At 42.5% G+C, this 24076-nt stretch overlaps 1 protein-coding gene, 1 non-coding gene and 1 pseudogene across 2 annotated transcripts; all 3 read right to left on the bottom strand.

The window, feature by feature from the left end:
* Positions 1–221: 221 nt before the first annotated feature.
* On the bottom strand, positions 222–10113 carry LOC138991828 (vomeronasal type-1 receptor 4-like; annotated as a pseudogene).
* A 1897-nt stretch (positions 10114–12010) lies between these two features.
* LOC102284394 (vomeronasal type-1 receptor 4) lies at positions 12011–12919 on the bottom strand. The gene has a single exon (XM_005910805.2). It carries the CDS (start codon positions 12917–12919, stop codon positions 12011–12013), a length of 909 nt encoding a protein of 302 aa, XP_005910867.2.
* Positions 12920–20524: 7605 nt separating this feature from the next.
* On the bottom strand, positions 20525–20596 carry TRNAC-ACA (transfer RNA cysteine (anticodon ACA)). Its single transcript has one exon. It is a non-coding gene; the product is annotated as a tRNA-Cys (tRNA).
* Positions 20597–24076: the final 3480 nt, after the last annotated feature.

Below are 24076 nucleotides of genomic sequence, written 5' to 3'. Positions count from 1 at the left end.
CAGGGGGCACAGTGGTAGAGCCTGCCTGCCAATGCAGGAGATGCAGGAGACACAGGTTGAGCCCTGGTTTAGGGAAATCCCGGAAGAGGAAATGGCAACCTGCTCCAATATCTTGCCTAGAAAATTCCATGGACAGAGGAGCCTGGGGTTGCAAAGAGTCAGACATGACTGAGAGATTGAACATGGATGCACTATATATTTAGCTATTTAACCATTTTTCTTCAAGAGCAGAACCTAGGAGTTCTAGGATCCATCAGGAGCAACTGGAAGGTGGAATCTGTGGGAAAACATGAAGCCAAGACACTAGAGGTCTGTATCAACCATAGACAAGAATCTAAAAAGGCACTGATACAAAAAGAAAAAAATAGAATTCAGCAGGTAGAAGATGACGAAGGTGACCACCAGCATCAGGATGTTGTGGGCGGCTCTGGTCTCCAGGGGGCATCTGTGGTGTCCAGTGGCAGAGTGAATATGCTGCACCCTCTGGCGGTGTCTGAGCAGGAGAAGCACCATGGAGCCACTGGACCAGACCATGAGGGTAAGAAACACGGCATCAGAGATGGACCAAAAGTACATAAAAGCTGCCTAAGGAGCTGTGGGTGAGCAGAACCACTTCTCTTGATTGTCAGTATCATTTCTTGTGTTCTCTGGACTAGTAATCATCAAGGGAATGCAGATATTCATTAATATCTGAGCATCCAGATTCATTAACATCTGAGCTCATTAAACTGAGCATCCAGCAGGTGCAATGGGAAGGACCAATGAACTTGGGGGCCCTTCCTCTGAGCATCACCCACTTCGCTCTCCTGGGGGTGAGAGTGAAGGACTGATAGGTGCTCAGGACGTAGGTGGAGCACAGGGCAGTGCTCCGAGCCATTCTCTGTATGTAATACACAAACTTACACAAGAGACTGTTCAGGGGCTTTCTCAAAACAAAAACTGCCATTATATGGGAATCCCAGAGAAGAGAATAATCAGGAGATTGGCCAGCACTGAGTGTGTAAAAATCACATCCGTGCCTCTCTTTTTCTGGCCAAATAAGATTGGAGAGATGCTGTGGAAGAAAAGGATGACATTACCCAGAGCCCCAACCACCACCTGGAACAGAAAGATGGTTGTCACAGCCGCCTCCCTGGGTTTCTCAGGGCATCTCTGTGAATAGACATGGAGAGGACGTCAGTGTCCTGAAGGTGAAAGGAAGCTGTGAAGATGATGACAGAGTCAACATTGGGAAAGAATTCTGGATCTTTTCCTCTCCTGAGAAGGGAGAGACTGTCATAGTCCACATGTGGGGTTCAACCTGTAGGATACATGCATGACATCAGTTATATTTTTCACTATTAGTATATTAATTTCTACTATTTGGCATATCCTTATTCTCCACCAGCATGTAAGTTCATGAAGTTAAGAACTACATCCGGACTTCCCTGGGGTCCAGGGGTTAAGAAACCGGCTTGCAACACAAAGACAGAGGATCAAACACTTATCAGGGAACCAAGGTTCCACGTGCCGAGGAGCAAGTAAGCCTACATGCTGCACCTAAGACCCAAGGCAGCCAAATAAATAAATACATATTTTTTTAAGAGGACCACATTTTATAGTTGTCTATATATAGGTCTTAAGTTTCTTTAGGTAGATATATTCCTAAGTATTTTGTTCTTTCCGTTGCAATGGTGAATGGAATTGTTTCCTTAATTTCTCTTTCTGTTTTCTCATTATTAGTGTATAGGAATGCAAGGGATTTCTGTGTGTTGATTTTATATCCTGCAACTTTACTATAGTCATTGATTAGTTCTAGTAATTTTCTGGTGGAGTCTAGGGTTTTCTATGTAGAGGATCATGTCATCCGCAAATAGTGAGAGTTTTACTTCTTCTTTTCCAATTTGGATTCCTTTTATTTCTTTTTCTGCTCTGATTGCTGTGGCCAAAACTTCCAAAACTATGTTGAATAGTAATGGTGAAAGTGGGCACCCTTGTCTTGTTCCTGACTTTAGAGGAAATGCTTTCAATTTTTCACCATTGAGGATAATGTTTGCTGTGGGTTTGTCATATATAGCTTTTATTAAGTTGAGGTATGTTCCTTCTATTCCTGCTTTCTGGAGACTTTTTATCATAAATGGGTGTTGAATTTTGTCAAAGGCTTTCTCTGCATCTATTGAGATAAGCATATGGTTTTTATTTTTCAATTTGTTAATGTGGTGTATTACACTGATTTGTGGATATTGAAGAATCCTTGCATCCCTGGGATAAAGCCCACTTGGTCATGGTGTATGATCTTTTTTAATGTGTTGTTGGATTCTGATTGCTAGAATTTTGTTAAGGATTTTTGCATCTATGTTCATCAGTGATATTGGCCTGTAGTTTCCTTTTTTTGTGGGATCTTTGTCAGGTTTTGGTATTAGGGTGATGGTGGCCTCATAGAATGAGTTTGGAAGTATACCTTCCTCTGCAATTTTCTGGAAGAGTTTGAGCAGGATAGGTGTTAGCTCTTCTCTAAATTTTTGGTAGAATTCAGCTCTGAAGCCGTCTGGGCCTGGGCTTTTGTTTGCTGGAAGATTTTTGATTACAGTTTCAATTTCCGTGCTTGTGATGGATCTGTTAAGATTTTCTATTTCTTCCTGGTCGAGTTTTGGAAAGTTGTACTTTTCTAAGAATTTGTCCATTTCTTCCACGTTGTCCATTTTATTGGCATAAAATTGTTGATAGTAGTCTCTTATGATCCTTTGTATTTCTGTTTTGTCTGTTGTGATCTCTCCATTTTCATTCCTAATTTTATTGATTTGATTTTTCTCCCTTTGTTTTTTGATGAGTCTGGCTAATGGTTTGTCAATTTTATTTATCCTTTCAAAGAACCAGCTTTTGGTTTTGTTGATTTTTTTTATGGTCTCTTTTGTTTCTTTTTCATTTATTTCTGCTCTAATTTTTAAGATTTCTTTCCTTCTACTAACCCTGGGGATCTTCATTTCTTGCTTTTCTAGTTGCTTTAGGTGTAGAGTTAGGTTATTTATTTGACTTTTTTCTTGTTTCTTGAGGTGTGCCTGTATTGCTATGAACTTTCCCCTTAGGACTGCTTTTACCGTGTCCCACAGGTTTTGGGTTGTTGTGTTTTCATTTTCATTCGTTTATATGCAAATTTTGATTTCTTTTTTGATTTCTTCTGTGATTTGTTGGTTATTCAGCAGCGTGTTGTTCAGCCTCCATATGTTGGAATTTTTAATAGTTTTTCTCCTGTAGTTGAGATCTAATCTTATGGAGAAATATACCATGTTCATGGATTGGAAGAATCAATATAGTGAAAATGAGTATACTACCCAAAGCAATTTATAGACTCAATGCAATCCCTATCAAGCTACCAACAGTATTCTTCACAGAGCTAGAATAAATAATCTCACAATTTGTATGGAAATACAAAAAACCTCAAATAGCCAAAGCGATCTTGAGAAAGAAGAATGGAACTGGAGGAATCAACCTACCTGACTTCAGGCTCTACCACAAAGCCACAGTTATCAAGACAGTATGGTACTGGCACAAAGACAGAAATATAGATCAATGGAACAAAATAGAAAGCCCAGAGATAAATCCACGCACATATGGACACCTTATCTTTGACAAAGGAGGCAAGAATATACAATGGATTAAAGACAATCTCTTTAACAAGTGGTGCTGGGAAATCTGGTCAACCACTTGTAAAAGAATGAAACTAGAACACTTTCTAACACCATACACAAAAATAAACTCAAAATGGATTAAAGATCTAAACATAAGACCAGAAACTATAAAACTCCTAGAGGAGAACATAGGCAAAACACTCTCTGACATACATCACAGAAGGATCCTCTATGACCCACCTCCCAGAATATTGGAAATAAAAGAAAAAATAAACAAATGGGACCTAATTAACCTTAAAAGCTTCTGCACAACAAAGGAAACTATCAGCAAGGTGAAAAGACAGCTTTCAAAATGGGAGAAAATAATAGCAAATGAAGCAACTGACAAACAACTATCTCAAAAATATACAAGCAACTCCTACAGCTCAACTCCAAAAAATAAATGACCCAATCAAAAAATGGGCCAAAGAACTAAATAGATATTTCTCCAAAGAAGACATACAGATGGCTAACAAACACATGAAAAGATGCTCAACATCACTCATTATCAGAGAAATGCAAATCAAGACCACTATGAGGTACCATTTCACACCAGTCAGAATGGCTGCGATCCAAAAGTCTACAAATAATAATGTTGGAAAGGGTGTGGAGAAAAGGGAACGCTCTTTCAATGTTGGTGGGAATGCAAACTAGTACAGCCACTATAGAGAACAGTGTGGAGATTCCTTAAAAAACTGGAAATAGAACTGACTTATGATCCAGCAATCCCACTGCTGGGCATACACACTGAGGAAACCAGAAGGGAAAGAGACACGTGTACCCCAATGTTCATCGCAGCACTGTTTATAATAGCCAAGACATGGAAGCAACCTAGATGTCCATCAGCAGATGAATGGATAAGAAAGCTGTGGTACATATACACAATGGAGTATTACTCAGCCATTAAAAAGAATACATTTGAATCAGTTCTAATGAGGTGGATGAAACTGGAGCCTATTATACAGAGTGAAGTAAGCCAGAAGGAAAAACATAAATACAGTATACTAACGCATATATATGGAATTTAGAAAGATGGTAACAATAACCCGGTGTATGAGACAGCAAAAGAGACACTGATGTATAGAACAGTCTTATGGACTCTATGGGAGAGGGAGAGGGTGGGAAGATTTGGGAGAATGGCAATGAAACATGTAAAATATCATGTAGGATACGAGTTGCCAGTCCAGGTTCGATGTATGATGCTGGATGCTTGAGGCTGGTGCACTGGGACGGCCCAGAGGGATGGTATGGTGAGTGAGGAGGGAGGAGGGTTCGGGATGGGGAACACATGTATACCTGTGGCGGATTCATTTTGATATTAGGAAAAGTTAATGGATACAAGGAAATAAAAAAGAACAGATGGAAATAAATGAAATAGAGACCAGAAAAACAATAGAAAAGACCAAGGAAACCATGAGCTGGCGTTTGGAAAGATGAACATTCGCCTTGTCACTGAGCACCTGCAGCAACGTGAAAAGGAAACAGTGACTTCGGGCACCTAAGGCGTTTCTAACCCCACGGCCGCCCTCGCTCCTTTTCCCACCACAGCTGTGGTATTACTTCCGCTCAAAGCAGGAAGCGCGTCCTGGCCTCCCCTCCCAGCTCCTAGTCGCCCCTCTTCCCGCCATTTCAACGGTCTGGTCCTTCAGGCTCAGCCTCCTGGCTCCACCTTCTCAGAGTCACCTCAGGAGCCCCCTCAGTCACCATGACTGACTCGCTCTCTTCACCTCAAGATGAGATTCATACCTTTTTGTTTGTTTGCTCCTCTCCCCTCTCTCTTCCTGATAAATTGAGATCTCACAGAAACAAGAAATACTGCCCCGGCAGATGCAGCTGGTCGCCTGACAAGCACCGTGGCTCCCGGCCAGCCTCTCCCTCAGCTGTGGCTCGTGCTGGAGCTGCTGTGTGCAGGCACCACTTCCGATTTTGCTAGAGTTTACTGGGATGAGGACCTAAACACTTATCCTGCTCTCGTGACAGTTCCTAGACTCTTACCCCTGCTCTCGCGACAGCTCCTGGAAAGAGGACTTGGACACATGCTCCTGCTCTTGTGACAGTTCCTGAGGCACAGGCCTGTTCAGGTACCTCTGATCTCGCTGTAGCTCCTGGGGCTCGGAGATGGACATGTACCCCTGATCTCCTGGCAGCCCCGGAGGAAAGGCCCCGGACAGGTGAGTGGACTGTGGGTCCTGCCCTGCAAGGCTGTACGGCAACTTCTACCTGCGCTGCGTCCTGTCCAGCCTATTTCAGGGTACTCTGGCCCATCCTGGGGGTGCCCTGAGCCTGGCCCTCCTAATGCGGCTGCTCCATGAGTCCGATGGAACTGTATCAGTAGAAGCCCTGACATGAATCTCAATGCACAGTAACTCTTCATAGGATCCTCAGGAAGCCCCCTCGTGTCTCCCTACATCACAGCTCCCAGAGACTCCTGTTCATGCCTGTCCTTTCATCCTCTTGCACCTCTCCTCCCACACACATGGCCCATGACCTTCCTGTGAGGCTGGGTATTCTGGGGTGAGAGGTGTGGTCAAACCCACCGGATGTACATATCCTGGGAGACACAGAAATCAACCCCACAGGTGAGGTGCCTCCCTGACACCAACAGTCATGATCAGAAGGACACACCTGCCCCCACACAGTCCATGATCCCCAGCCCCACACGGTCACATGGGGGGGACACCACCACAGCCAGAGTCAGAAACTAACTCACAGCAGGTGCTGACAGGGCTCTTCTTTCAGGAAACACCATTAAAGGCAGTTCTGTCTCTTTTGCTCCTGAGCACTTTTGCTACCCTAACTTTCTCATACAGTTTAGGGTTTTTTTTTGTTTTTTTTTTTTTTAACTTCTGTGAGTAAAAATGCTTACAATACAGTGGAAGCAGCAGGAATTAATTCTGTTGCATTAACAGAGGAGTAGGTAACTCATCACAGGTGAGCCCTGAAATCAGAGCTGGTGTGTAGCCCAGTGCTGAGGGAGAGCTGAGAATGAGCTGCTTAGAGGCACCATCAGGAGCTGTGGGCAACAGGACTCAAGGAGCCTGGAGTAGGGTCCCAGGTTGAGACACTGACTGACAAGGGGGCAGGGGACTCCTTCCCCTGCAAGCATAGATCTGTGAGGTCTGCTACAGTGAGCAGTGAAAGTGGAAGTCGCTCAGTCGTGTCCATCTCTTTGGACCCCGTGGACTATACAGCCTGTGAAATTCTCCAGGCCAGAGTACTGGAGTGGGTGACCATCCCTTCTCCAGGGCATCTTCCCAACCTAGGGATCGAATCCAGGTCTCCAGCATTGCAGGCAGATTCTGTACCAGCTGAGCTAACAGGGAAGCTCACAATGAGCAGAGTCCTTGTTAACAACAGGGAGGAGCTTGGTGACAGGATCATCCAAGGCTTAGCACACATTCCAGAGAGACCACATCCCTCCTCTCATCTTTAGAAACTCCAGGGCACAGGGATCTGCAGTGGACCACCCGGCTCTGCTCCCAGCCTGAGACACTCCTGGGCTCACAGCCACCCTCCACCCAGCAGAGCATGGATGTGAATGCTCAAGTGAGGCCATGTTGCCCCTGTCCTGCCCAGTCTGAGTTAAGTCTTAAGTCCCTCTCCTGCTGGAGGCAACATCTCTCCCAGTCTTTGCCCTGAGATTGAACAGAAGGAAGCACTCACCTGGCTGGTCTTTGCTTCAGAGCTCTGTGCAGGGACGTGTCACTCAGGATGAGCCCCAAGCACCTGGTGTCATGGTTATAGGGACGGTGTTTCTAGCCTTGGTCTCTCCACAGAGATTCCATTATCACGCCACCTGCTGTGTGGGTGGGACTGACTGCATGGGGAGTCTGGGGTGTTCCCAGTGAGGAGCAAATGTTATCCCCAGTGTAAATCATCATCTTCCTTCTTGGGAGATTAAGGACAGCTTTTGGGAATCAATGAAAAGATCTGAATGGGCAGTCAAATAGCTGGCAGAAAACTTTTTTCTGAATTCCCTGTGGAAAATGGTAGTTCAGAATCACAGTTGTCATCGGGTACTATAGGATCGCTTGAAGGTGCATCGAACTTTTTTTTCTTTTACCACACTTCCAACTGGGCTTATTCCTCCAGGTATTTTCTTTATATATAGGCAGGTGTTTACCAATTCGGTTTTGGTAACAGTGTCTTTGAGAAGCTTTAATTCACATACCATATAACTCACCCATCTAAAGTACACCACTCAGTGGTCTTACTTTATTCAGAGAGTGGTCTTGGCTGTTGTTTGGTCTCTAAGTCTTGTCGGACTCTTTGCGACCCCACTGGCTGTAACCCTCCAGGCCCTTCTGTCCATGGGATTTCCCAGAGAAGAATACTGGAGTGGGTTGCCATTTCCTTCTCCAGGGGATCTTCCCCACCCAGGGATAAAATCCACGTCTCCTAGTTTAGCCGGTGGATTCTTTACCACTGTGCCACCAGGGAAGCCTCTTGTGGTCTTTACCACACTCATTTTAGGAAATTTTCATCAACCTGGGAAAAAAGCCCAAATCTTTTTTTTTTTTTTTTTTTTTCAGATTTTTACAATTAAACTATATATTTTATATTGGAGTATAGCCAATTAACCATGTTGTGACTGTTTCAGGTGGACAGCAAAGGAGCTCAGCTGTATATATATATACATGTATCCATTCTCCTCCAAACTGCCCTCCCATTCAGCCCCCCATGTAACACTCAATGCATTTTCATGTCTCCAAAATAATGAGCATCATCACTGGATCCCGAGTCTAGTATTCCTATGACTTTCTATAAGAAATTTTGGGTGATCTCCTTGGAAGTCCAGTGGTTAGGATTCCACACTTCCAATGCAGAGGGTGCAGTTTTGATCCCTGGTTGGGGAATCAAGTTCCTACATGTCAAACAGCCAAAAAAATTTTTTTCTGGTCTAAGAAGTATTTATTACTCTCACGTACAGAAAGCTCAATAGTGTACATTTAGCCCAGTTTGGTGGCCTGTTCTTTGACCCTCACCTTTTCTACCTTGGCAACAGGAGCCACTGATTTGGGACCCAGGACACGGCCTCCCCAGTGATGGTGGATCTCATGATATCTGTCGTTGTAACAGGTGCTGACGGCTTCCACCAGCTCAGCTGAAGTGGCCTTGTCCTCCAAGCTGACTTGTGTAAAGGCAATGGTAGTACAGGTCTTCTTGTGCACTAGACGCCCTGGCCTGGCCTTCCTTGGACCGCCATCTTTTTTTATTATTAATATTTTTAAAAAATTTTAATTGGAGGATAATTGCTTAAAAATGTTGTGTTGGTTTCTGCCATATGACAACATGAATCAGCTATATGTATATATACATCCCCTCTGTCCAGAGCCTCCCTGCCCACCCCATCCCACCCCTCTACGGCCTCAAACAGCACCGAGTTTACCTCCCTGTGCTCTGCAGCAGCTTCCCGCTAGCTATCTATTTACACATGGTGTTGTGTATATTTCAATGCCACCCTTTCTATTCATTCCATGCTCGCCTTCCCCCCGCTGTGTCTACAAGTCTGTTCTCTATCTCTGCGTCTCTATGCCTGCCTGGCAAATAGGTTCATATGGCATTTTTCTAGATTCCATATATGTGCGTTAATATATGGTATTTGTTGTTCTCTCTCTGATTTACTTCACTGTGTATAACAGGCTCTAGGTTCATCCACCTCAGTTCATCTGACTCACATTAGAGACCCCCATTCTTACTGTGCCCGATGAGCAGGAGGGCTGCCAGTTCTGGGCCACATAGTAGGTTACCTTGTTTATATCTAGTAGTGTGAAAAATGAAGTAGAGTTGAAATTACTTCTATTCAATTATTTTAAAGATAAAAATAATTCATAGGCAGTTAATTTATTATTGTTTAAGAGGAGGTTGTCTATCACTAAATATATTTCTACTATTGATCACATTTTATTACCTTTTATACACTTTAATAGGAAAAACAGGAAGTAAAATTATGATATTTTTAGATAAATAGATATTGAAACAATCCACTCATAGTAGAACTAACTCCTTAAAAGTTAAAGGGACTTCTTCACTCAGAAGACAAATTGTACCAAAGAAAAAACACTTACAAAAAAGAACTACAAGCATTGGAAAAGGCAATCACATTGACACTTGCATAAACTCTACTTTCTCTTCATTTCTTATTTTGTATAAGGCACAACTATCTCATGACAGCTAAAACCATAGCATTACTTGTCAGTAATAATGTATATAGATACACTACTGGGGGATCCTTACATGATGACCAAAAGATCACTGAAAGATAGTTATCCATTAACACCTTAAATTTAAAAATAGGACTTTATAAATAACACACTAAAAGGAAGGCAAAAAAAAAAAAAAAAAAAAAGAAATTGGACAAATAGAAACAAATCTCAAATTTACAAAATGCAATGATGAAAACTATACAAGTGACAAATAAAAAAGAAGGCAGCTACTAGTCTTTCCTTCAGCTCACACCATCCATCTAATCGACTACATTTATTGAGAGTCTACCATGTAAACAATCCAGGTTTAAAGGACAAGCAAGCCATTGAACAGCACTGATTTTCCATGTAACACTACAGCATTTTGAGAAAGAGAAGTGAAATAAAGTTACACAATAGAAAAACACAGTATAGAAAAACATATTCTCCATTTTCATGTGTATTACCTTTATCTCAGAAATCAAATCTCCACCCACACAAGAATAATATTCATGGAGATCAATATTGGATTTTATGCCAGTGTGTGTCCAGTATTAGCCACAACACACAAGGATAAAATTTGGTGAAACTCTTGAAATGTTCCTAAAGAAAGGAGATCTTCTTCAGACAGCTGCATTGGTCAAGGGTGAAATGGTTTCCTTAGTAATGATTTGTACATTTCTCAAGCTGATAATTCATGGGTTGACTTTCAGATCTCCTAAGGCATCTCTGGAATTAAATGAACCTTCTCAGGTCATTGGAAATTATGTAGAAATTTGGTGTTGAGTACAGACATCAAAAGGTATCAACTTCTAGTTATAAAATAAGCAAGTCAAGGGATGTGATGAACCACATGGTGAATATAATCAATTATATTTCATTGCATATGTCCCTTCAGTCATGTCTGACTCTTTCTTTGTGACCCTATGGACCATAGCCTGCCAGGCTCCTCTGTCCTTCTAATTCTCCAGGCAAGAATACTGGACTGGATTTCTGTACCCTCCTCCAGGGGATCTTCCTGACCCAGGGATTGACCCACGTCTTCTGCACTGGCAGGTGGGTTCTTTACCTGTAGCACCACCTGGGAAGCCCAGCCTGAGAGTCAAACACTACAAAAAAACCAAGAACATGGCATCTGGTCCCATCACTTCATGGCAAATAGAAGGGGGAAAGTGGACAGTGACAGATTTTATTTTCTTGGGCTCCAGAATCACTGTGGATGGTGACTGCAGCCATGAAATGAAAAGACTGGATGAAAAGCTATGATAAGCCTAGACAGTATATTAAAAAGCAGAGACATCACTTTGCTGACAACAGTTCAGATCATCAAAGCTATGGTTTTTCCAGTAGTCATGTATGGATGTGAGAGCTAGACCAAAAAAAAGGCTGAGCAATGAAGAATTGATGCTTTTGAACTGTGGTGTTGGGACTTGAGAGTCCCTTGAACTGCAAGGGGATCTAATTAGTCAATCCTAAAGGAAATCAACACTGAGTATTCATTGGGAGGATTGATACTGAAGCTGAAGCTCCAATACTTTGGCACCTGATGCAAGGAGCCGACTCATTGGAAAAGACCTTGATGCTGGGAAACACTGAAGGCAAAAGGAGAAGTGAGTGACAGAGGATGCAATGGTTTAATAGCATCACACTCAGTGGACTTGAATTTTGAGCAAACTCCAGGAGATGGTGAAGGACAGGGGAGCCTGGTGTGCTGCAGTCCATGGGGTCGCAAAGAGTTGGATACAACTTAATGACTGAAGAACAACAACAAGAGAGTCAACCTTCAAAGTTCTCATCACAGGGACTTCCTGGTGGTTAAGACTTGGATCTTCCACTGCAGGGGGTGCTGATTTGATCCTTGGTTTTGGAACTAAGATCCCATGTGCCCCACAGCTAAATAATAAAACAACTAACTAAATAAAATCAATAAACATGGCAAAGTTCATATCACAAGAAAGAAAGTCATGTCATCTGTGAAGGTGCAGGGATGTACTAGACTTATGATGATCATTCTGAAACATAAATAAATGCCCATTCTTTGTGTTCTCTATCTGAAACTAATGCAAGGTTATGTGTGAATCATACCTCAAAAAATGGATACTGAGTGCTTACACAATAATTATGGTTATGAAAAGTGACTACTAGATATTTAGCACTTTACCCATATATTCTAACAAGTCAAGAGCAGAACCTAGGAGTTCTAGGATCTCTAAGAAGCAGCAGGAAAGGGGAAATGGTGGGAAAACAGGAACCCAGTACATTAGAGGTCTGTATCAACCATAGACGAATATCAAAGAAGGCTGCAATATAAAAAGACACAACAGAATTTAGGAAGTAGAAGGTGATGAAGGTGACCACCAGCATCAGGATGGTGTGGGCGGCTCTGGTCTCCGGGGGGCATCTGTGGTGCCCAGTGGGGGTGTGAATATACTGCACCCTCTGGCGGTGTCTGAGCAGGAGAAGCACCATGGAGCCACTGGACCAGACCATGAGGCCAATAAACATGGCATCAGAGATGGACCACAAATAACTCATACCTATTTCAGTAGGTGAGGATGAACAGAACCACGTGCCTTTGGTATCAGTATAGCTGTGCATGTTCTGTGGACCAGTGAGTTTGAGAGGAACACGGATGTACATTAAGAAGCTGAGCATCCAGCAGGTGCAGCAGGAAGGACCAATGGCCTTGGGGGTCCTTCCTCTGCGCATCACCCAATCTGCTCTCCTGGGGGTGAGAGTGAAGGACTGATAGGTGCTCAGAATGCAGGTGGAGCACAGGGTGGTGCTGAGAGCCACTTTCTGTAAGTAATACACAAATTTACACCCAAGACTGGACAGGGGATTCCTCGGAATAAAAGCTGCCATTGTGTGGGGAATGCCAGGGGACAGAAGAACCAAGAGATTGGCAACCGCCATGTGGGTATGAATCATGTCTGTGGGTCTCTGGCTTTGGCCAATCAAGACTGGAGAGATGCTGTGGAAGAAAAGGATGACATTGACCAGGGACCCTATCACCATCTGTATAAGATATGTGATTTGGAGAGCAGCCTCACTTGTGGTTCTCAGGGCATCTTTGTGAAAAAACATGGAGAGGACGTCAAGAGTGTCCTGGAGCAGAAAGAAGGCTGTGGTGGTGGTGACATCAGCTGTCTTCTTAGAGAACCAACACTGGACAAGGATTCCCACATTTTATTTGTCCTGGAAAAAAAAAAAAAAGTCTCACAGTCTAGAGAATGACTTTCTAGGATAACATAATCCAGACACCAGTTAAAGCATTCACCATTATTTATTTGGTTTTGCTTTGTATTTACTTTTACATCCTGATGTTTGCTCTCCATGCAGGGTCTACAAAGTGATGGTTATATCTATTTTGTTCAACAGCATTGTTGGTCTAGTTCATCCATTTTTGTCATTATTCACAGAAATAGAAAAAAAAATCCCAGAATTGTATGCAACCATAAAATACTCCCAAATACTCTAAACATCTTGTGAGAGAAGAACAAAACATCAAGCTTCCTCATTTCTAAATATATGTCAAATCTATGGTAACAGAAACAGTATGGTATAGGCATAAAACAGATCAGTGGGACAGAATAGAGAGCACAGAACTAAATGTATGCTCCTTTGGCTAATCAGTCACAAAGGCACTAAGGATACATAATTGTAAAAGGATAGTTTCTTTAATAAATGGTATTTGGAAAGTTGGAAATCCACATCTAAAGATAAAAACTTAGAGACTAGACCTTACAATTCTGACCAGAAGAAAAAAATTGTGACTATGTATATCATAGATTTTAATTAGCACACTGTGATCAACTGCAATATATGCAAACAGTGAACCATTATTTTGTACCCATAAAACTGACATAACGTTATGTCAATTATATCTCAATTTCAAAAACTGAAAAAGAAGCTGGGTGCTATTTTACAACACACACAGAAATGATCTGAACTGGATTAAGATTTGGATGTGAGATGTGAAACCATGAAATTCCCAGAGGAAAGAAGTAAGCTCCCTGAGGTTAGTCTTGGTCATAATGGTTTGGATTTGACAACAAAAGCAAAGGTAAGGGAGTGGTGTAGCATGTAAAACCCTCCTCAGAGCAAAGGAAATCATGAAAATGCAGCTATGCAACAGGAGACAATATTAGCAAACCACACACCCAGTAATGAGTGAATATCCAATTTGGGCAGATCCCCAAATAATCCAGTTTGAAACGGGCAAAGGAGGGTCAAAGGCTCAGAGTTTACACCCAGTAGTCACTTAATGGCTCACCAGCAAAGAATTCGCCTGCAGTGCAAGGAGCTGAGGAGACGCATTTTCAGTCCCTGGTGCAGGAAGATCCCCTGGAGGAGAAAAGGGCAACCCACTCCAGTACTCTTGCCTGGAAAAAATTCCATGGACAGAGGAGCCCCATGGATCATTTGTGACATGGCCTTAAGAGTGCTCCATGGAACTTCCTTGGTGGTCTAGTGGTTAAGAATCTGCCTGACAAGGCAGAGGACATGAGTTTGATCCGTGGTTCAGGAGGATCCCACATGACTTGGGGCAACTAAGCCCGAGTGCCACAACTCTGAGCCCACACTCTAGAGCTGGGAGCCTGAACTACCGAAGCCCGCACACCCTAGAGCCCAAGCTCCACAACAAGAGAAGCCACCGCAGTGAGAAGCCTGTGCATTGCAGTTAGAAATTCTCAAGGAGACAGCCTGCACACCACAGGAAGACCCATTGAAGCCAAAAATAAATAAAGGAATAAACAAATATTTTTAAAAATTACAAAGGGCTCCATTATTGTCCCCAGGATTATACTTCAAACCACTGACACCCATTCTCTTATGTGGACACTTTCCCATTTGATGAAGCCCATAAATTAGGTTTTTCCTCAATTATATACCTCAGCTAAATAGGATGGATTTTTTTTAACAGCAAGGCCTTCAAACATGCTTTTAAGAACTGGACTTTTCTGTTTTTAACAGTATCTCAGATTCAACTTAGAGCTTTCCAGTTACCTTTTTTTTTTTTTTCAAGTCAGTTGTTGGAAGATATTTTTATATCTTTTTTTTTTTTTCTTTTGGGAGATATTTTTGAAGGGTATAAAGGAAATGTAAAGGGGTCTGGTTGATGGCTGAAAGAGAGTGAGAATTTTAAGAAGTCACCAAGAGCAGACTATGAAGAGCTCTGAGGACTGGAATTTAATTCTACTGGCATGGGGAGTGCCACAATCAGATAGAACATTGAAAAGCATGAACTTTGGACTATGTGGATGGGGAGTGGGGAGGCAGAGATACCTGGGAAGATGCTGTGACCATGAGGCAAGAGGTACCTGTGGTCTTTACCAGAGAAATGGCAGAGACATGGGGATAAAGGATGGACTAAATCTGGGGGATGTAATATACAGCAGGATGACTATAGTTAATAATACTGTTTTGCATATTTGAAAGTTGTGGAGAAAGTAGATTTTAAAATCCTCATCACAAGAAAAAAATTTTTTGTAATTGTATATGGTGATGGATATTAACTAGGCTTATGTAGTGATGATTTCATAATGCATACAAATATTGAATTATTATGTTGTATACTTTAGACATGTTATATATCAGGTATACCTCAGTATAAAAAAATGGACTAGGAATGGCTTCAGAAAGTGGAAAGGACAGGACATGGAGACTGGATGGGAGGATGAAGAGTCAAAGTGGGGGTCCAGATTTCCATGCTAGGAAGATGGTGGCATCAACCACTGAGATGGCAGGCATAAGAAATACAGCTGGGGCAAGGGTGGGAAATATATGTTAGTTTTTTAAAATAAATTTTTAAATTATAGAATATATTATTATTGTACAAATGTCAACACAAAAGTATTAAAATTCCTCTATTCACCAGCTCCCCCCCCCCAAAAAAAAATGGGCAAAGGACCTGAACAGACATTTTTCCAAAGAAGACATGCAAAAAGTTAAAAGGTACATGGACAGGAGTTTAATATCTCTAGTTGTCAGATCAAAATTACAATGAGATAACATCTCTCACCTGTTAGTCTGTCTGTTCTCCAAAAACCAAAAGGCAACACACTGCCAAGGAGGTTGAGAGAAAAAAACACTTTACATACTGTTGGGAATGTAAACTGGTACATCCTCGTGGAAAACGTTATGGCAGTTCCTCAGAAGTTAAAACCAGAACTTATGGCAGTTCCGAAGTAAGCCAGAAAGAAAAACACCAATACAGTATACTAACGCATATATATGGAATTTAGAAAGATGGTAACAATAACCGTGTATACGAGACAGCAAAAGAGAACAGTCCTTTGGACTCTGTGGGAGAGGGAGAGGGTGGGATGATGTGGGAGAATGGCATTGAAATATATATAATATCATATATGAAATGGGTTGCCGGTCCAGGTTCAATGCACGATACTCGATGCTTGGGGCTGGTGCACTGGGACGACCCAGACGGATGGTATGGGGAGGGAGTTGGGAGGAGGGTTCAGGATGGGGAACACATGTATACCTGTGGCAGATTCATTTTGATATATGGCAAAACCAATACAATATTGTAAAGTTAAATAAAATTAAATTTAAAAAAAAAGAAAAAAAATACACAAACAGTGAAAGAATCTTGAGAAAGAACAACAAAGCATGAAACTTCTTTATTTCATATTGTATGTCAAATTTATAGTAACAGAAACACATATGGGCATTTAAACAGACAGATCAATGGAACAGAATAAAGAGGCAGAAACAAACCCAAGCTCCAGCAGCTAATAAGTTTAGACAGAGGCACTAAGAATAATATAATAGAAAAAGGATAGTTTCTTCAACAAGTGCTATTTGGAAAACTGAACATCCACATCTAAAGACTGAAACTGGTAGTCACAAACCTACCAAATTCTGACTGAATGAAAAAAATGTAATGCATGTATAATAGGTGTTAACAGATTACACTTACTGTAACCACCTGGCAACATAGACAGACACTGAATCATTATTTTGTACACATGAAACTCATATAATGTTATATCAGTTATGTCCCAATTTTAAAAACTACAAGAAAAGCTGCAGAGTATCTTACATCACACACAAAAATGGTCTCAACTGGGCTAAGACTGGAATGTAAGAGCTGAAACCATGAAAGTCTGAGAGGAAAGAAGTGAGCTCCTTGACATTGGTCTTGGTCATGATGGTTTGAATTTAACAACAAAAGCAAAGGTAAACGAATGGGAGTGTATCACATAAGACCTCTGCAGAGCAAAGGAAAGCATGAAGAGGCAGCTATGCAACAGGAGACAATATTAGCAATCCACACACCCAGTAATGAGTGAACATCCAAAATGTAAAAGGAATTTCTGGAAAAACCCAAAACCCAGCTTAAAATGTACAAAGGACTCAAGTAGACATTTGTCCAAAGACAGCAAACCAAGGGCTAAAAAGGTTCATGGCCAGGTGCTCAGTATCTCTAGTCATCAGATCAAAATCCCAATGTGATAGCGTCTCTCACCTGTTAGTGTCTGTTCCCCAGAAGACAAGAGGGAGCAAATTGGCAGGGATGTTGAGAAAAAGGAATACTTATGCACTGTTGCTGGGAACATAGATGGGTACAGCTTCTGGGGAAAATGTTATAATTCCTCGGAAACTAGAACCTGATCTGCCATGTGACCCAGCAGTCCTGCTTCTAGTGTGTATACAAGGGGGTGAAATCAGATCTTGGAGCAATGTCTGGACCCCTGTGTTCATTGCTGCCTGTTACCACAAGAGCCAAGACCCAGAAACAACCCAAGCGCCCACTGACAGATGAATCAGTTAGGGAGCCAAGATGCATCATACGGTGGAATATAACTCAGTTTTTCAAAGGTGGAAATCCTTCCTTTTGCAACAGCATGGATAAAACTTGACGACACTTTGGTGTGTGAAATATCCAGACATAGATATTTGCCATTCCCTTCTCCATTTCTATCAATTATAGGTAGAATTATTAAAAAAAAAAAAATCAGTCTCATAGAAACAGAGTCGAATGGTGGTTGCCTGGGAACTGGGGTTGGGGAAATGGGAAAAGATGGTAAAGGGATACAGTCTTTCAGTTATAAGGTGAACAAGGTCTGAGGGCTAATGTAGAACCTGGTGCCCACAGGTGAGGACACCTCATATGTGAGGTGATGTATGCATCAGTTCAGTCAACTGTGGACTCCTTCAGAAGGTGTACATGTATTACATCATGATGTACATTTTAGATCCACTGCAATTTCAGTAATCAATTATGGTCCATCACCTCTTTCCTCTTGGGCTGAGTATTTGCTGGGGTGAGTGATGTGGTCATAGCTACTGTTTGTCCATTGTGTGGAACACACACAAAGATCACCCCACAGGGCAAGTGCCTCCCTGAAACCAACAGTTATCACCCGGAATTGCAGGACACACCTGCCCCCACCCGACCCATGAGCACCAGCCGCAAACAGTCACACACGGGGGCTCACCACCACAGCTAGAGTCAGAAATGAACCCACAGAAGGGGCCCTTGTGCTGAGACAGGGACACACATTCCAGTGCCTGCCACCCCCAGGGGCCTCTCTGGACCCACAGGTGTGGGTGGACCAGCCTGGACATGGAAGTGTCCATGAATTTGGACAGGGAGTGATAAAAAGTTATGTCTGACTCTTGGCGACCCCATGAACTGTAGCCCTCCAGGGTCCTCTCTCCATGGCATTCTCCAGGCAAGAATTCTGGAGAGGGCAGCTATTTCCTTCTCCAGAGGATTTTCCTGACCCAGGGATGGAATCTGGGTCTCCTGCTTTGCAGGTAGTTTCTTTACAATCTGAGTCACCAGGGAAGCCCAAGTTGGACAAGGTGGGAATCCTATTCACAAAGGGCCTCCCACGTAATATGAGCACCTCCAAAGGCTCTTCTCCTAACACCCTTGTCTTTAAGATATAGGATTTCAGCATATGAATATTTGTGGGACACAAACATCAATTTTGTGGCATGGCCCAAGGTACATTTCATTGTATTTCTGAATATAAAACATTGAATTATCACAGAGGGTACTCCTTCAATTCCTAATTCCAATCTTTCAAAAATCTAATGATGCTTGTTTTCTAACATTTACACTACTATGTCAGGTTGGAAAGTTAACTGAATTCCATTTCAATACAAATTCGTTTTCTTTTCCCTGCTGCTCGTGGTAATAAGGCTGAGGAGATTTTGACATTCAGTTAGAGAGGGGAAGACATGAGCCACACTGACACACATAACATAAAACACAGAGAGAGTCATGAAAGGCAAATCATGGCAGAAAATACAGAGACTTCATCCAGTAAAGGAGAATGTCAGTATTGTTACAGGGCAACCTTTTTCTCTGTATTTCTGTTTGTATGTGTGTGTGTCTGTCACTGGATCTTATTTCAGGACTTTCAGGTTCTAACCCAAACTCTTGCACATCAACCTATTCCATGATATTCACACCCAGCCCTAATCAATTAGGTCCTCGGTCAGTAGACACTTTTATGCAATATTGAGAAGCCCGCAGCTCTGGTCATACAGGACTTGGCAGAGATTCCACAGTGAACCGCTCCCTCTTGCCCTCATTGTCAGGGACACCAGGACACACGGGTCTTCAGTGAACTCACAGCTCTGGTCCCACTCAGATACACACCCCAGTACATTCCCCGCTTCCACCTGCCATCCAGGGCATGGACGGGGCAGCTCAGGACAAGGCAGGGGAGCACCTGTCCTGCCCAAGATGCTGACAACACAGTTCTGAGCCCCTCTCCTGCTGAGAGCCGGCTCTCCTGTTTCCTGCCTTGAGACTGAACACAAGGGAGCACTCACCTGCCTGCACTTGGCGCCACACTCTGTGCAGGGAAGTGTCAGTCAGGATGGGCCCCAGTTATAGGGACAGGGTCCCTGGGCCCGCTGTCCCCACAGAGGAGGCATTATCATGTCATCTGGAGCGGAGGTGACACTGTCTGCATGGAGAGTCTGGGGCGTCTCCAGTGAGGGGCAGATCTTACCCCCAGTGCTCGTCACCCTCACCCACGCCTGGGGACTAGTGACAACTCCTGGCAATTACTGAGAAGGTCCCCGTGAGCACCTGAGCAGAGGGCAGGGAGAGTTTTCTGAGTTCCCTGTGGGAGAACCCAAGTTTACAGTGAAAGTCATAGCTGGGGGAGGGACACTCACAGAGCACCAGGGCTCCCTTCACTGTGTCCCGTTGGGCATTTTCCTTCATGGTCTCACTTTTCCAAACTGTTCCAAATTGTGTTCACACTGATCCTCAGCACGTGATCTGGAGGCTGGTCTTCCCCTGAGCTTAAGTTCCACTATCTTTCCTCATTATAGCCTCAGGTCTATTTTATCTGAAAACACAACTCTGAAGGCAGTATCTCTCCTTAGAAATGTCAGATGTCCCTCACTTCCACATACTCTGCACGGAAACTATAATTTGCCCTAAATCACCATGGATCCTTTTCCTTGGGTCTCTCCTTGGACCACCAGCGCATATCCGAGTGCTGGGTCATTTGGACCGGGAAGGAGACAAAGTAGTCTTTAAAATGGAGACCGTTTCAAGAGACAAGTGAAGTGAAGTCGCTCAGTCGTGCCCGACTCTTTGAGACCCCATGGACAATAGCCTGCACCATGCTCCTCCGTCAGTGGGATTTTCTAGGCAAGAGTACTGGAGTGGGTTGCCGTTTCCTTCTCCAGGGAATCTTCCCTACCCAGGGATCGAACCCAGGTCTCCTGCATTGTAGACAAACGCTTTACCGACTGAGCTACCAGGGAAGTCCAAAAGGACACTACTAATGATCAAAGGTTAAATTTGAAAAGAAGATATAACAACTGCAAATTCATATGCACCCAACAGAGGAGCACCTCGATATACAAGAGAAATATTAACAGATCTAAAAAGAAAAATCCATGGTAACACCATCGTAGTGGGGTCTTCACCATCCCAATTATGTCAATGGACAGATCATCCAGACAGAAAATAAATCAAGAAACACGTTAAACCAACTAGATCTCACCACTTTTATTCAACCTAATTTTGAAAGTTCTAGCCATAGTAATCAGAGAAGAAAAAGAAATAAAAGGAATCCACATTTGAAAGGAAATAGTAAAACTGTCACTGTTTGCAGATGATGCAATATTATATATTGCTAAGTCACTTCAGTTGTGTCCAACTCTGTGCGATCCCATAGATGGCAGCCCACCAGGCTCCCCCGTGCCTGGGATTCTCTAGGCAAGAACACTGGAGTGGGTTGCCATTTCTTTCTCCAATGCAGGAAAGTGAAAAGTGAAAGTGAAGTCGTTTAGTTGTGTCTGACTCTTAGCGACCCCATGGACTACAGCCTACCAGACTCCTCCATCCATGGGATTTTCCAGGCAAGAGTACTGGATTGGGGTACCATTGACTTCTCTGAATATTATATATAAATGATTCTAAAGATGTATCAGAAAACTACTAGAGCTCACTTATGAATTCAGGAACACTGCAGGAGACAAAATTAATACACAGAAATCTCTCACATTTACATTAGAACAACAAGCTGTTAGAAAAAGAAATTAAGGAAACAGTTCATTTACCATTGCATCAAGAATAGAATATCTCTGAATAAACCTACTGAAGGAGATAAAAGAACTATACTCGAAAAGTCTGAGATGCCGATGAAAGAAACTAAAGTGACACAAAGGAGGGACAGATATATTCTGCTCTCAGATGGAAGAATCAATGCTGTTAAGATGATTATACTGTTACCGAAAATGGGGTCCAGCTGCTCGCCACTCAAAAGCCGTTACAGGCCAGGTTGGTGGAGAGAACATTTGCTTTATTTTAGATGCAGGTGATACGGGGAGAGGGGTGACGTCTGTCCAATGGCCAAGGCCCTCTACTGACAATCAGCAGGTGAGAGGTTTTACAGACAGAGGCGAGGGGCTACATGCAGAAACAGCACAGTCAGCTCTGACAGTCATCCTGAAGTTGGTCATTGGTGGTCTGACCAGCGTCGTCTTGTTTTAGGCGCAGTGAGTGTTCAGTTCCGTGTTTGTTCCCATTTCTTTAAGGCCAGTTCTTGGAATTGCGGCACCTTTTGTGAGGCTACCGTATGGTCATGATGTAGTTAACGTCTTCCACCTAGTGGGAGGTTTCATTATCTGCAAGACAGCTCACAAGATATGGCTCAGAATATTATCTGTAGCCTTTGAAAAGAAACGAAAAGTCCTCGACTTTGCTTAATAGCTACATTATTATTGTTTGGACTAGTTTAACTGTTTTCCTTCGTTTTCGCATGTTTTAACTTCCCCTATTAAACTTATTCTTCGGCTAAAGTCATTCTACAGATGAAAGGCAGGTAGAGGACATTGTGAGGACTCAGCAAAGACCACAGGGTCCTGCTCTGTATCAACACTATACAAGGCAATCTACAGATTCAATGCAATCCATTTCAAATCGCCAATGGCGTTTTCCATAGAACTAGAATAGGAAATATAAACTTATCCTGTCATGAGGAGTCATGACACCAAGAAACACCAAGAGCAGGGTCATCCTATAGAGGGAAGTAGGTCAAAGATAGGATTAAAAAAGGAAAGACGGAGAAAGACTGAGACTGGGGGAGAAGGAAAGGGCGTGACAACTAAATGCAACACCAAATCTTGTTGGGAATCTCAACCAGGAAAGAAGAGGAGCTATTTGGGATCAGTTGGAAACTCTGAACAGGACCCGTGGGTAGTAGTGCTGTATCCACGTTGGTTTTCTGAATCAAACAGCGGTGTGCTGGTCATGTAGGAGGGTGTCTTTGTTTAGGGAAAACCATGCTAGTCAGCTAAGGGTGGAATTCACCATGTTCCCACAGTGCTCTGAAGTGGCTGGATAAAAATCTAGTGATAAAAGGATCAAATATAGAGACAGTAGTTGATAAATGAAATGTATTAAAGTGTTAATAATTGGAGTAGTATTTAAGTGAGGAAGAAAATATATTATTCCTGAAATTATTTTAATCAATTATTTAAAAGCTAAAAATAACACAAAGGCATTTAATTCCTTAGTGTTTAAAACAAGGTTATCTGTTACTTATGATCACATTGTATTACATTTTTATACACTTTAATATGGAAAAAGGCACATAAAATTAAAATATTTTTAGACACATAAACATTGAAGCAACTCACTCATTATAAATCTAAGTCCTTAAAAGGTAAACGAATTTCTTCAGAGGAAAAATTCTACCAAAATGGAAACCATTTATACAAAAAAGATGCTAAAGACAATAGAAATGGCAGTCATATTGATACATGGATAAACTTCCCTTTCTCTTTGTTTTTTATTTTGCATAGACAAAAGTAGTCCATGACAGCAAAGAGCATAGCATTAATTATGAGCAACAAATATATAGACACACTATTTGGGATCCAGCATATTCAAAAGCAGAGACATTACTTTGCCAACAAAGGTCCGTCTAGTCAAGGCTATGGTTTTTCCTGTGGTCATGTATGGATGTGAGAGTTGGACTGTGAAGAAGGCTGAGCACCGAAGAATTGATGCTTTTGAACTGTGGTGTTGGAGAAGACTCTTGAGAGTCCCTTGGACTGCAAGGAGATCCAACCAGTCCATTGTGAAGGAGATCAGCCCTGGGATTTCTTTGGAAGGAATGATGCTAAAGCTGAAACTCCAGTACTTTGGACACCTTATGCAAAGAGTTGACTCATTGGAAAAGACTCTGATGGTGGGAGGAATTGGGGGCAGGAGGAGAAGGGGACGACAGAGGATGAGATGGCTGGATGGCATCACTGACTCGATGGACATGAGTCTGAGTGAACTCCGGGAGTTGGTGATGGACAGGGAGGCCTGGCGTGCTGCGATTCATGGGGTCACAAAGAGTCGGACACGACTGAGCAACTGATCTGATCTGATCTGATATAACAGTTACAACCACCAATAAAAAATAGTTATACCATTAGAGTATAATATTTTAATGGAATATAAAAACACCACACTGTCCAAAGTAAAGGCAAAATTTTAAAAATTAGAAAGAAACAGGACAAACAGAAAACAAATGCCAAGTTCCCATTCTGCAGTGATGAAAACTAAATATGCAAGCAACAATGCCAAGATGGAAGCTGTGTCTTCTCTGAGCTGGTAGGTTCATGGATTGACTTTCAGATCTCCCAAAGCAGCACCTGCAATAAGCTGACCTTTTGTGTTCATGGGGTTTTACTAAAAAATGGTGTTGAGTACAAATGTCAAACGGTATCAACAGCCAGTTACAA

This window comes from Bos mutus, chromosome 18 (assembly GCF_027580195.1).
Source record: "Bos mutus isolate GX-2022 chromosome 18, NWIPB_WYAK_1.1, whole genome shotgun sequence".
Classification (NCBI taxonomy): Eukaryota; Metazoa; Chordata; class Mammalia; order Artiodactyla; family Bovidae; genus Bos; species Bos mutus.
Note: the sequence above shows the minus strand (reverse complement) of the source record. Positions and strands in the feature narration are given on the sequence as shown.

Coding starts and splice junctions, on each gene's coding strand:
- LOC102284394 (XM_005910805.2), bottom strand. CDS start 12,919: ATGTTTTTTCACAAAGATGCCCTGAGAACCACAAGTGAGGCTGCTCTC.